The sequence below is a fragment of the Eurosta solidaginis genome, chromosome 4 (genome assembly GCF_040869045.1).
Source record: "Eurosta solidaginis isolate ZX-2024a chromosome 4, ASM4086904v1, whole genome shotgun sequence".
Taxonomy (NCBI): domain Eukaryota; kingdom Metazoa; phylum Arthropoda; class Insecta; order Diptera; family Tephritidae; genus Eurosta; species Eurosta solidaginis.
In genome coordinates, this window is record NC_090322.1 from 69,049,626 (window position 1) to 69,065,029 (window position 15,404).

Consider the following 15,404-nt stretch of genomic DNA (forward strand, 5'->3'; position numbering starts at 1 on the left):
AAATTTTTTTGGTTCATATTTTATTCATATGGCTGCTCCAGGTAAAGTAAATCTGCAGGTAAAATTCACGTTATATGGCGGTTATATAAATGGTAAAACCGCAGTAAAATTGATTGTCAAATGACTGGAAAATGTAGAGTGAAATGACGGAAAAATGACCGCCATTTGACGAGCATTGTGACGTGTGTGAGCAGCACAGTACTATGCTCACATCCTATAGGTGGGAGCGGAATGCACGATCACATTAATAGGAACGAAACGGAAAATTTGGTCACAAAACCTAATCCGCCCATGCAAAAATGACTATGAATATAACCGCTGCAGAAAGTCACAATGACCGTAAAATGACTAGTAAAATGACGTGGAGCGTTTTTGCAGGGATAGGTGGTAGCGGAATGCACGATCACATTAATAGGAACGAAACGGAAAATTTGGTCACAAAACCTAATCACGCCATACAAAAATGACTATGAATATCACCGCTGCAGAAAGTCACAATGACCGTAAAATTACTAGTAAAATGACGTGGAGCGTTTTTGCAGGGTAATAAATTGTCGTATTAAGATGACGCTGTCATTTCGATGACAGCAAGAAACGTCGATGGCTTAGTGGAGAGCGAAAAAAGCTTTGAATGTGCGGGTGAACTACCCTGCAAAAACGCTCCACGTCATTTTACTAGTCATTTTACGGTCATTGTGACTTTCTGTAGCGGTTATATTCATAGTCACGTTTGCATGGGCGTGATGAACTTTTGTGACCAAATTTTCCTTTTCGTTCCTATTAATGTGATCGTGCATTCCGCTCCCACTTATAGGATGTGAGCATAGCACTGTGCTACTCACACACGTCACAATGCTCGTCAAATGGCGGTCATTTTTCCGTCATTTCACTCTACATTTTCGAGCCAATTGACAATCAATTTTACTGCGGTTTTACCATTTATATAACCGCCATATAACGTGAATTTTACCTGCAGATTTACTTTACCTGGAGCAGCCATATGAATAAAATATGAACCAAAAAAATTGAATTTTCAATATTTATTATTTTCAATATTATTATATATGTACATGAAATTGGAACTTATATTAATCCAGTTCATATAAAACAGAAGAACTTTAATAATAAATAAACTCGCTTAATTGGTTTTTGTTTTCCAATCTCTTCTAAGCGAGCAAATAAATAATATTAAGCTTTAGAAAAAACTCCAATTATTTGAATAATCTACAACTTAAAGCTTAGTAGAAATTCAGATCATGAATATTCAAAGGTGTCGTGGATCCGATTGCTGTCGTAAATGAAGAACTTAAAAATGTACGACTATTAATTGAGTCAGACTTATTATTGTAACCCTTAGCAGGAGTATTGATTGGTTTCAAATCTAATTCCGACAGCAATCATATCACGACATCCCTTATTATAATGCACATGAAATTGTAACTTAAATTAATACAGTTCATATAAAGAAAAGTAAGTATTTTAATAATAAATAAACTCGCTTGATTGGTTTTCGTTTTCCAATTGAAATCTTTTCCAAGCGAACAGAAAATAATTTTAAGCTTTAGAAAAAACTCCAATAATTTGAATCAATTTAAATCTACAATTAAAAGCTAATTAGAAATTCAGATTAGATTTACTCTTTTTTACAGATCAAGAATATTCAAAGGTGTCGTGGAATCCGATTGCTGTCGTAATTGATGAACTTAAAAATGTACGACTAGTAATTGAGTCAGACTTATTATTGTTCTAAATCTAATCATTCAAGCAATAATTCTGCAACCCATAGCAGGAGTATTGATTGGTTTCAAATCTAATTCCGACAGCAATCGTATCACATCCCTTATTATATATGTACGTGATATTGCAACTTAAATTAATACAATTGATATAAAGAAAAGTAAATACTTTAATAATAAATAAACTCTCTTAATTGGTTTTTGTTTTCCAATTGAAATCTTTTCCTGTGCAAGCACATTGCTAACCTGTGTTGGCAAAAGATATGCCCAGCGGTTCAGGGGGTTAGAATATACCCGCGGTAGGTATGCCTGTCGTAAGAGGCGACTAAAATACCGGATTGGCCTGAAGGTTTAATGTGGCCATATAAATCGTTCCCGAGATGGTCGGGCCAGCACCTTCATGATGCTGTGTTACCGGGGCGTACCGGATCTGTAAACGGCAAAGGACCATCACATCGATCACTCCCTAAACCTTCGGGGAGCAACCGTATCGCTACAACAACAACAACAACAACAAGCAAAAGATATGATTATACTGTCTTCGATAGATAGTCGGACGAGCCGTTACTCGGCGAATTAGAGATGACCGTTGTGTCGGTGGCAGCTGTTACAACAGCAGTTTCTAACTTTACACCATCCGTACATTGTGATGAATGCTTCACTGCCTTTTCCAATTGCTTGGAGCCAGCAATTTTTGCTGTTTGTAAAGCTTTAGCTGTAATGCAAATATATAGATGGGTTAAAGTGGTATTCGTATGTTATTCAACAACTCACCCTATACCATCATCACAGCCTCCTCATCGATTTTGAATATGTGTACTGTTTCAGTATTCAGACCCAGTTCGTTTGATGCAATATTTTCGATTTGATGAATATGTATACTATCCGTTAGGCAGACAATTAGGTGCGTTCGATTCATTCATATACTGTGGGTATTTGAGCCGTAGACGCAATTGATATATTGTAACATTTGTAAACAGTTGGGTTTTTCTCATTGTACAGGTCTACAAGTAGGATATGTAGCAGCACGCACATACACAGCCACGCTCACCTGATAAAATGCTTGTTCTTGTTCGTTTTTTTTGTGGATGCTATTTGGCACTGTTGTACTTCTTAGGACCAAAAAAAGTTTAGTAGCTGCTATCGAAAACTGCTTAAAATTTTTTTTTCCTATATTACAAAGAAATATACTTATTTACTTTCAAACGAGCACTTAATTACATCTCTATTTAATAACCATATATTTTGGACAATTTTAATTAACAAATTGTGATACTATATTACCGGGGACGATTGCTAAAACACGACCAAAACCGTCGGGGGAGGTATTAATAGACGCGTTTTGGCCTCGCTTCCAATAATTCGAATACTTTTTCTCTTCGGACTATTGACAACAGGACAAAACACGTCTATTCATTTTTCTTTCCGCTTTTTTGGACGGGTTATTGCAGTCGACCTCGGTTTCAAACTGTTTTTCGCGGAGAACTTTTGAACGGGTAGAAAAACTTAACTCACGTGTTTGTATTCTTAATACTGAAATAACTACGCGTCTTCAGATACCCCAATTGAAGACTTTTTTATAATTTTCTGAAGGACCTATATGGGTGCACTTAAAATTTCCTACTAAATTCGTTCAAAAAAATTTACCATCACAGCAACCCATATCTGATATTCCGATCCCTTTTTTGCTTCCCTGTGTCGCTTTCGACGAAGCAACCCCGGTAATTTTGACACTTCGTTCAGTGTCAAAACTCATGTTCCACGCAGGTTCCACTGGTTTCCACGCTAGTTTGACACTGACCGAAGTGTCAAACTGCCGTGTGTTAGAAAGAGAAAGAAATTGTTTCCCTCTCATACATATCATACTTGTAAACCTGTACAATGGGTTTTTCTGCTGTCACCATCACCACTAGAGAGCTATTGAAGAAACGCTCGACCAAGATATGTTGCGATTTACGCGCATAGATTTTTTCCGCCTTGTCAGTTATTGATGGAGAAAATGCGAAAGCCATATTTACCATCCAATACGGAAATGGAACTGTGGAGGAAGAAACATTTTATAAAATTTAATAAAATCAATAAATGATAGTTGTGTTAAAATGGGGTAAAGTATCGTATGTTAAAGTGTAGCGAAGTTTGAATAGGTCTCATTCTTCATTCTTAGAAACATGTACGAAGGTACCTCGTAAGATATTAAAAATCCTCAACGATTTTTTGCAATAACTTAAAAAAAACTCATATTAATCAAATTTCTGTTTAACTTCTACATATCAATAGCTACCTTTACCACCAGAAGGAGTCACTATTGCTTCTACACCTATGCTATTGTTTCCTACACCGATGAGCTTTGGAATAAAATAAACAGCTATCTCCCCAATCTCACCAGTTTTGTCGCCTCGCGAAACCTGATATTGTAACCAACCAAATCATCGGTGATCTTATTTAAAACATGGCCGCGCCAAATGTCGACCATATGACATTACCCTACCGACTGTCTTACACCTTAAAATTTTGGGAGTGACTTTCATCAGGATCTACATTTTGGTGAGCACGCAGCCGCAATTGTTCCGAGAATTCAGAGCCGTACCAAAATCCTCAAATCCCTCGCTGTCAGTACCTGGGGAAAGGATAAAGAAACGCTCATGACTACACACAAAGCAATTAGCCAGCCGATTAAGTGCTATGCGTGACCCATATGGTCGCCAAGCCTAAAAATTACCCACTGGAAGAAGCTAAAGGCCTGCCAAATTACTTCTCTCAGAATTGCCACGGGCTGTCTTCTTATGTCCCCAGAACACCATCTGCATAATGAGGCGAGAATACTCCCCATCAGGGAGAGAAATGAGATGCTGACCAAACAGTTCCTGTTGAATACCCAGAAACCTGAGCATCCCAACAGACATCTGATTGGTCAACCAGCACCGCCTAGGGGCCTAAGGAGTCATCTCCGTAAGCATTTTGAGGAAATACGGCTCCTGAGAACCCAGCCGTATGAAGCGAAAAAACACAAGCAGGTCCTTGGTGAACTCCATAAACAAGCGTCGGACCTTTATGCTAGGAATTGCCCGGTGAATCCAGTACTCAAAGAAAAGTATCCAAACCTCGCGGAAGAGGAACGCATACTCCCCAGAGAAAAGCGAGTCACTCTAGCTCAATTTCGTTCTGGATACTGTAACAGGTTAAACTCTTACCTATCCACAATCAACTCCGACATACAAAATGTATGCCCCGCTTGCAATGTGTCCCCACATGACACCAACCATCTCTTTAATTGTAATGTGGAACCAACGCCTCTAACACCCCTTTCATTATGGTCCCCCCTGTCGAAACAGCAAGTTTCCTTGGACTCCCGTTAGAGGATATTGATGATAATTTCTGATCGGTCGCACCTATTGGATGGGGCGAAGCACTGCTACAATAACAACGTGTGAAAGATAGTTACATCATTCGTTTGTTGCTCCCTGTTGCTTTGCTTATATTTTTTTTTTCTCAATTTTAAACAAATTCGCAACAATAACTAAACTTTTAATTTGTTAACAAAAATAGAAATGCGCAACAAAATTTCAGTTGGCAAATCAGCTGACTTCGATGATTCGAAATTCCTATTCCCCAATTATTGTTCTCTCTAGGAGAAAAGAATTGGAGGAATTTTTCTGCGGTGCTATTAAGGCAATGACCTTTGACCTCGAGTAATTTTTTTTTAGCTCGAATAGGATAGATGGGGACTTTTAATTTTAATATTTTTAGGGTTAACTAGAGGTCCTCACTAAAATTTGGCTTTGTAATAATTTTTGTTATTTTAATTGTCTAAATTAGCCGTTCTAATATTAAAATCGCCACTCTCAATACAAATCAAAAAACAAGTATGAAAAAGTTGTTAACGTTACAGTGCTTATGGATTCATTTTAAGAGTGCATTAAAAGAAAAAAGTTTTGTTAAGCACATTTTTAAAAAGGAAAGGAAAGGTCGGTAAAAATGAGACTTACCATATAATCATATCGGCTGCTGAGTGGAATATCACCAAATCTCGGCTGCCGTTCCATAAACTTCCTTTCTCAGAATTCGTTTGAAGAACGCCCTATCTTAGAATTTGTTTCATAAACACTCCAGCTATTGTCAAAATGTGTTGTATTTGAGCTCAGATCGGTCATTTTTGAAGCCAAATCTGAGTTAGGGCATTCTTCAACCGAATTCTGTGATAGGGCTTTTCTAATATACGGGGGTTTTCAAATGTTTTCTGAGAAAGGTACTTTTCGAAACGGCACCCGAGACCGGGTGATATTGTTGCAGCAGTGCTTCGCCCCACCTAACTGCTACAACAACAACCGGGTGATATTCCAATCAGCAGGCGATATGGATATAAGGTTTCATTTAGTTGTCCCATTTTTACTGAGCTTTTGTTTCTGTGTCTTTCGTTTTACGGATATGTTTAGATATAAGTTTTTTTATTAACTTTTAAAATAAATCCATTTTTAACTGCCGGCCGTTCAAACTCTGAACCCTATTGTATATTCTTACGATTTCAATGAGAATGATTTCCCACACTCTGAGCACGAGTATGGTCGCTCGCCGGTATGCATACGTATATGGCGCTTTAGCTTAGATGAAGTTGTAAAATCTGTGAATTAACGATCAGTGAAATGAATATCATTTACAATCACAGTCTTATAAACCTTTACCCTTGTTGCAGAAATTGCACGTATATTTTCGTTTGGGTTTTGGCGGCTGCTGAATTTTAGTGGCCAAATTTTGCTTTAATTTAGCCTCCTCCTCCTTTAAGGCTGTCATATTTCGCTCCCGCGTTTCTGGATCTTCGTCTTTGTGCGTAGTTAAATGCGTACGTAACTCCGTAAAGTGAGGAAAAGTTGATGGGCAAAACTCACATCTATGAATATTTTTGCCCAGATGTGTACGTAAATGCGACAGCACTGGACCGCTTACAGCAAAGATGCATTCGCAGTAATCGCATTTGTATGGTTTTCCACCGGTATGAGTACGTATATGACGGCGTAGATTTAGAGCGTAGGTAAAGCTTTTTTTTTTTAAAAGCTTGTTGTCGCTGAAGTTTCACTGCCTTTTTGAGCGCTTTGAAAGCTTATGTGTGATGATGCATCATCACCACCCAAAGAACTATTAGACTGATCTTCGCAATTTTCCTCTAGTATAGTAGATGGTCTGAGAAGTCTCACCATTTTCAAAGGTGAAGTTTGTAAAGTGGTATCGCCCACTATTGTGGAGTCCCACGTTTTAGATGGCGCTTCAATATCTTCTAGTAGTGTTACATCAATACTTTTTAAAGGAGTTTCATTATCCAATTGATGCTGCTCCTGTACGCATAAGTCATGTAATAGACGTTGCAATGATTGTGCTTCTTCATCTATTTCTTGTAGCTCTAAGATTATATTATAAAATTTATACCACGCAATCTTATCAACTTTCAATATGTTGTATATTCACTTACCTTGTTTACAAGGGATTTTAAAATAGTTTCCATCGGCGCTGCGCTTTTTAGCATCTTCTTTAACCATATCCTTGTTCTCGCTATGTATGTACTTAAATAGTGTGCTGTCAGGATCGGATGCTGTTTTATCACATATTTTTTCCAAAGCCATAAAACTTTCATCAGACGTACGTTGCTGTTGGCATTCGAATGTAGTTTCGTCACAAGATGCCTTAGTTGAAAAATTATAAGGAATCCTCTTTATAGTGTTTGCATTGTTGGATTTATTTTCATCCTCCATTTCAAATATTTTGTTCATTGCATTTCCGCTAACAGCAACGTTACTTTCGTGTTGATCCACATTCGCTACACGAGGAGCTGCGCGTGCTTCTAGCAAAGTTTGTAGATCCTCCTCTAAATCCAAGCTAAAGCGTTGGCAAGATTCCGGCTCTTTAGCAGGCGTTGTAGCCTTTCTAAATGTGTTCGTGAATCGAGAAAAAAATGTTGAAGATATTGTTTGTATTAATTTTTAATAATAGGTATATATTACCATGCTAAAGTGATTTATCTTTTTAAAAGTAAAGTAATAAAGTTCTACAAGCAAGTAGCTACTTTTTAGTCAAAGATTTGGAAAAATTTCAAATACTTATATAGTAAGCCAATTTGCTCTACAGTATTTAAAACATCCAGCTCCATGCTCACTCGAATGGCTCATCATAAACAAGCATACAATTTTAATGATATATTTATAAGCATTTACCGTTGCATGACAAGTAATTTCTTGACTTTTGCACGCCAAGCTTTATTTGCTTGAAATTTTTCCAATCCAGACATTTGTATTCAGGAAAATTGAAAAAGAGCAACAAACATCCAAGTTATATTTTGTTGAACCACAGCAGACAAGGCGCGGTAATCTTCCAGGGTTTTCGTTACGAAATATCTTTTCCAGGTAAGCTTATACCACTTGAGCACGCTATGTTGTGTTATTATTTTATCCAATAGTTTCTTAATGGTTGCCCCATCATTTGAAATTGTGGCCTTACCACTGGAATCAACAATATGCTTGTCCATATTACGTGAACCCAATGTAGTGCGTACAGCGTCCACAATTGAATGCGAGGTATTGATGTTGGATATGATGAATATTTTTTACATAAAAACTCATGTACCCAATACAAGTTCAGGCATACCGCCGATAACACACCTTTTAAACGACGTTGTGTGTCCAAATCACTTAGCGGTTTTTCTTCTATGATTTGTAGCAATTCTTCAACAAACGTTGGATCATGTATGGGATGCGACCAAAGTGGACCGCCCATCTATATTTGGGAATATAAGAAACAATTTGGTGTGAACAATTGTTGCCAGTTAACCCTCTGAAAAAGCGACTGACGCGCCTTTTTGAACGGACATAACCGTTTAAACGGTTAAGCACCAATTAAGTAAGAAGGAAAATATTTGATTTATTCGAGTTTAAATACTTAAGTGGGATAGTTGAAACTTACATGATGTTTATCACCGCAATGCGCACAATTTGTATTAACATTTGGTCCAGTTGGTATACCGAATTTTACTTCCGCATTGCCTTTATCTGAGATCTTGCTTTTTACAATACCCATAGACTGTAGCGTATAGGTATCACAACCAGTGCATTGAAATACCATTCATTGTTTGCTGTGTTCATAATATAAAGATATGGTAAGTAATTGGATTGTGGTAAAACGCCAAAATGCTGAATACCAACCTCATGCTATATTTACACTTCGCTTGACTACTATGCATACGCACAAATATGCGTATATAAAAATTGGCAGAAATGCTCAAAAGTGGCTCAATATATTTTCCATAACGATTAGAGTGCGTTTCAATGCAATGCAATAGTATACGCAATCCCATCTCATGGCAGCATTTCATACGCAAAGGCACAGAACTATATTTGGCATTGCAGGCTTCAGGCGTATTGCCTGCCAGCACAGCCATATCATTCGCAGTTACAAGTAATGAACACCCACTCGTCAGTGATTGTATAGCGCCATGCAGAAAGCGATTCGGACAACCATAAGGATCTAGGTTTATAACATCGAAACGCTTCTCATATGAAGTTGAAAGGTAAATGAGAGTCCTATTGCGAATTTTATTATTGATTATTACAGTTAAATCACTAGCTATTGATTCGTATATCAAACCTACATTGCATCCCCTTCGCTTGGCACAATTAAATGTTCCACTCCATTGTGTCGCATATTTACGCTAATGGAATCTACTGCCACCTTAGATAGATCATTTGCAACAATTTCACGCACGCCTGCTACTTCTTTTGCATAACTTATGCTACGTAAACCTGTTGCAGCAAGCGCTTCCAATATTCGCAGTTCATCGTCGTATTTTACACCACCAGCCGTGTATGGTTTCTTGTCATTAGCATTGCTTGCTTTCCTTTGTATTTTGTGGATTTCTATGCGCCGCCGCTTCCCGCTCTCTTATCAACCGCTTTGAGTATACATTAAGTACTGAAATACTTAAATCACGATCAAATTCTTGTACTGGATTGTAGAATACGGCCCAGCCGGCAATAATTTCCGTAGTGCTTTCTTTGATCACACGTTCGGGTGCTTTGTCGTTCGTAGCGATCTGTTAATTCATAAAATTTATGGCGATTTTGTTAATAACGCGAAACATATATTTACCTTATTTTCAGATATTTCCTCAACTTCCATTTTGGCTTTAAACTGCTGTGCATCCAAGTTTTTGTTATCAGCTGTTCGGTGGTGGCATACGCTGGCTGCTGCTTTCGTTGAACAGTGAATCGTGGAAACTGTTTCAACAGAGGAAATATTTAAGCATTAAAGATGCACAACACTGCCTTGGGAGGTTGTTGCTGCTGCTATCGTGGCCTTGCATTACCCGGTTGCTGTTGTGGTATATACCTTGGTATAACTGGATGTGGCGTCATTTCCCCACCTGGTCCAGTTGATGCGGACCACGAACAACAACCACCACGACCTACACTGTTTGGGTTCACTTTGCTGCTGCAAACACACCTCCGTCACAATAATTAATGGAGACCAGGGAGGGGTATCTCAACAAGAGAGGCTATTTTATTGCACACATAGCCGTTTTTTTACACCGAATTTTCTAATCTTTTTTTTTTTCAATTTTGGATAATAAATCTTAATGGTAACAAGAATTTTTTTCTTGTATGTATGTGGAAATCAAAATTTACTATTCTGCATTAGAATTGCTCACGATTATTTATACTATGCAATTACTTATTTCACTTTCTTTCTTTATAAACATGCACACATTGATATGAGTTTTTTTTGCTAAAACACTCTTTAGTAGACCAAAAAATATTAAAGAATGCGTATATTAATTTCTGCAAAATGTAAATCACACAAACTGAAAAAATTTTCCACTTTTCTGCAGAATTAGAAATGGCGGATTTTTTGCAGGCAAAAATGACGTATTTTGCTATCCCTATGAAAATAATAGGTGCGAGAGAGCACCATACATTGTGGGAAAGCAAAATTTGTCAGCATGCTATTTCATTTGCACAATTTTTCATTCCAAATCGTCACCCCTGTCAAAAATTCGTGTGGCTGTGTGCGTTTTTGGTCACACGATTTTTGCAGGGTAGTTACCTCCGTCTTGTAGGGAATTATCTACTAAGGCACCATATCACCGTGCAGCTCTAATGTAGTATTCTGTTTCATATTCAGGTTGTATTGATGCAATTCTAAAAGCGAGGCTAATTCAGTACCCAAGTAGTCGATGCCAGCTAGTATATTAGAACTCAACTTATTGACGGTGTATAGCACATGAGGTATAAAAGACTCCTTCATCTAAAATAGTAAAGGTAAATCATATAAAAAGCAATCATTGATCTTACATTTACCTCAAGCCCCGGTTCTGTTATTTCTGTGTCAAAGTCACTACCTTCCGATGACTCTTCTATGATACCGTCGCTGAAGTATAATACACATCGCTCCTTTTGTCCATTAATCACAGACATACTATTGAATGCAAAATAAATATTTTTTTTTGTGTGGTTTGAATTTCATATGGCAGCTCAAAAATCATTAAATGCCAATAAATAGAAAATAAATAACTTTTTGCACATATATGTAAACAAACGGTTTCACTGGAAGGAATGAAATGATGCAACCCTTCAAAATAATGTAAGGAATACTCCTTTGGGAGTATAGGACTGCTCCAAATCTAATCTGTATTCATACAAAAAATGTGCTCCAATTAACATTGCGATGTCCTAGGAGAGGGGTAGGTGATCCCACTCTCGCTTTGTTTGTGAGTATTCCATAGAGTACATACGTGAGAGTACTTTCACTGTAGTACTCCATGGAGCACCCACAGAGGATCATATGTCAAAGTACTAAAGAGGAATTGTGTCGGAAAGAATTATCGAAGTGAATTTAATTTAAAATGAAAGTAAATGAAGAGGGGCAATACAACTTTTATATTTTATACTACGAATATTCTTATGTTATTTAGCATTTGCGTGAATAAAAAAACTAATATTTCTCTATACATACTAAAGTATGTATACATAAAACCAGTGCGCTGTTGTATTTTATCAGAGTTGCCAAAGTAAAATTTTATTATTAGTTATTTGCATGCAATATTTTACTTTTGGCAACTCTGTTCGATCGTCATCGTGTCGTGATCACTGTCGTTAAAAAACGAGCTATGATCGGCTGAAGGTGGTCCGCAAACGCATTGCAAAGGAGTATTGTTCATTGTGAATTATGACTAAGTGTGTTATCTTATCTGTCAACCGCCTGACAGGCTGTTCAATATGGCTACTTTTCAGCGTTTTGACAGGCTGTTCAATATGGCGGCGCCTATCTTCAGCGGGTGATAGAAAGAGATACAGAATGAGACAGCGATAGTCATTTACAAATCAGGTGATCCAATCACTTTGGAATTTTGACGTTTATGCAGAAGATATCACACATAGTCATCATTCACAATGGTATTGTTAGAGTACTCCAACATGACGAAAATGGAACACGTAATCCAACAATTTTTGCAGGGAAGTGATTAGAAATAGGTACCGCAACTTTCGGTTCGATACCAAGAAAATTGGTAGTCGATACTTTTGTACCGCGTACTGCCCTTCAAAAAACGCGGGTACTCCACAAATAGTGTTAGGCATACTTCTTTAGGAGTGCTCCAAAACTAATCTGTATTCAAACAAAAAATGTGCTCCAATTAACATTGCGCTGTCCTAGGAGAGGAGTAGGTGATCCCACTTTCGTTTTGTTTGTGAGTATGCCATAAAGTACATACGTGAGAGTACTTTCCAAAGTACTTTCACTGTAGTACTTGTTGAATTTAGTTTAGTTTACGCAACACTGTCGCTCGTCTATATCTGCTAGAGATAGGTTTGCACAACACTGTCACATGCTCATCTCTATCTTGTAATGTCATTGAAATAAATTTTGTACTCTTCCCTTAATACAACAAATCGCCGAAGAATACACACGTGTTTTATTCAATATCTCCCAACAGGTTATGGGCCTTTTATTTGCATTAATTTTGTATTAAGCATTATCGGGATATTGAATCGGAATTCATTTGAAAGCATTAGTTGCTATATTCAAAGGTAAAAGCATGAATTATTGTTTACGACATTTGTTGCAAGAAAAAAAAACCTTGGTTAAACACTAGAGTTGGGTCGTTTCGTTCTGAACTTGTTCAATTTACCGGGTCTCTCCACTGAACAAGTGAACTAGATCTTCGATTTCGGTTCTTTTTGTTCTTTTAGTTCGTTTTATCTAATGTTATTCATTCTCTCTTCTCGTTCGCGATCATTGTAAATTCATACATACATACGCAGAAATTCACAGTGAGCACGAATTCGATGATGCCACTTACACTAAAGATATGTGTGGTCATCTTTGTGTGTGGCACTGCTAGAATAATATATGTATGGACTATTTGTGAAAAACATGCTTTGTAAGAAACTAATTATTACATTTATTAAACTTGAAAAGTTCATATTTACAATTTCTGTCTGTACTCTTTCAATTTCCTAGATCTTCCGAAATTTGTAACTTTTTTTTGAAGTTAATTATACATATATATTAATTTATTTATTCATTACTCATTTAAATATATCTACACAAAGCATTGCTGCATACACACCCCCATCTATACTTGTTGGCTTTTTTCGCGGGTGCGAGCAGCAGTGATCAAATTTGCTTAAAAAAAAAAAAGAACAGATGAACAAAAAGAACAACTTGTTCGTTCATCAGAAAAAGAACTAAAGATTCGAATCTCTGAAATGAACGAAAAAGCACAACTCTATTAAACACGATGGCGAAACTGCATAGGGAATTTGTATTTAAAAAGTTGTCTGGCGGCGATAATTACCACGATTGGTCATTTGCAATGGAAAACTTATTGGAGTCGAAGGGGCTCACCAATTGCATTACCATAAACACTGAAACCTCGGTTGCTATTGAAAAAAAATGTATCTAAACTTGGGGAGGCAAAAGCTACACTAGTGCTGTCTGTGGAGAAATCTATATATGCGCATATTAGAACATGTAAAACTGCACTAGAGATATGGGAGAAACTTAAAAAATTATATGAAGATACAGGGTTTCTACGAACAAATTCGAAAACTGTCAATCTATGGAATCGTACATAGAATCCTTTACTTCTGTTTACCACAAATTAAATAGCGCAGGATGGGAAGTTGACGATCGCTGGTTGGCTGTGTGCGAGCCACAAGCAACCCTCTCCCTCATCTCCCTGCATTTCGCCATCAAAGCATAATTGTACTAAACGCTGCAAACGTTGCTGAGATCTTCCTAGGGCCACTCTTGACCTATCTCTAAGTCCAACCTGATCGAGTTTTCCCACCCCCAGCTTTGGAATTTTCAAAATGAATGAATAGCAAATCCTCTCAAGTATTTGCATAAATATTAAAATATGTAAAAATGTAAAATTTGGCATATAGTACAATGTACGAAGAAGAAGAAGAAGTTAAAAGTTAGTATACTGAAAAGACAAGTCATTAAATACAACAAAACTTGGAGCAAAAGGTTGCTAATAAGAATGTATATGATAGAAAGAATTGCGAAATTGAAATTATTATTATTTCCGAATAGAAACATCAATCTAAGAAGGATTATCCAATAAAATTAAAATAATACCTAGATTTAGTCCCATTTAGATTTAAACCCACTGTGGAAAACAAAAAAAGTTAAATTTAACATATCCATTAGATTTTCATAATCAAATTTCATATAATGATTATCAACATGAATATGTAATGTAACTAGCGATCGCTCATCAACATATGCCTATGTTGTTGTTCGTGTACATTCAGATTGTTTAAACATGCGACAAATATAAATTGTAAGGAATGAGAATGATTGAACATGTTTGAGAGAGAGTCGTATGACGTCGTTTGAACCCAAATTGTAGCCTAAATAATTTTTTGTTGCGATCTCTCTTAAGCATTTTGTATGAATTCGGATGGTTACCGTCATTCGCAAACTTATTATAGATGGGTAATTTATATTTAAAAGAATATTTGAATGTTTACGATATTCCTAATGCAGCAACTGCAAGCGTGAAGGCCTTCGATGCTACGTAGCAATGCAATATATATATAAATATTTATATATATAATATATACCTATATCTACCTTTTTTTTGATGCCCCTAAATATTGAAGCACACCACATACATATGCATATCTAGTCATAAGATTTTATTAATGTTACTTAAACACATATTTTTCTTAAAACATACTTACTTTGTTGTTGTTGTACATACATACTGTATGTACATAAGCATGTGTGGATATACGAATGTAATTTCAACTTAAGTTAAATTCGATGATTTTTAATGATAAATACTTTGTTCTTGCAAAGTGAGTTTTCTTTGCATCTACACACATACATATTTACATACATCTGTATAAAGCTTTTTATTGAAGTTGAAGTTAAAGACAAAAAAAAAAAGTGAGTATGCTTATAGGAATCATTATAGTTCTGCCACCTCATACTTTTCGTTGTAGTTTTAGGAAATAATAGGCAAACTAAGCTAATATCCTTAATATTGTAATGGATTGATTTTGGATGAAATAATAATTGTTAAAATGGGTAGATAATTTGTGTTTGCTTTGGTTTGAGACACAGGAGTTAGTGGTAATGTATCGGGGCCTCAAAAACATCTATGGGGCCAATGGTAGG

The 15,404-nt window shown here is 36.6% G+C and overlaps 1 protein-coding gene across 1 annotated transcript; it reads right to left on the bottom strand.

Annotated features, from left to right (window-relative positions):
* Positions 1-3,156: 3,156 nt before the first annotated feature.
* LOC137249937 (uncharacterized) lies at positions 3,157-9,628 on the bottom strand. Its single transcript, XM_067782030.1, has 5 exons — positions 9,367-9,628; positions 7,198-7,649; positions 6,416-7,128; positions 6,255-6,354; positions 3,157-3,774 (listed from the first exon to the last, which is right to left on the bottom strand). Exons 1-3 carry the CDS (start codon positions 9,417-9,419, stop codon positions 6,779-6,781), a joined length of 855 nt encoding a protein of 284 aa, XP_067638131.1. The 5' UTR covers positions 9,420-9,628; the 3' UTR covers positions 3,157-3,774; positions 6,255-6,354; positions 6,416-6,778.
* Positions 9,629-15,404: the final 5,776 nt, after the last annotated feature.

Coding starts and splice junctions, on each gene's coding strand:
- LOC137249937 (XM_067782030.1), bottom strand. CDS start 9,419: ATGCGACACAATGGAGTGGAACATTTAATTGTGCCAAGCGAAGGGGAT. Junction 7,650..9,366: donor CCAAGCGAAGGGGATGCAAT/GTAGGTTTGATA, acceptor GAACACATTTAG/AAAGGCTACAACGCCTGCTA. Junction 7,129..7,197: donor TAAAATCCCTTGTAAACAAG/GTAAGTGAATAT, acceptor ATATAATCTTAG/AGCTACAAGAAATAGATGAA.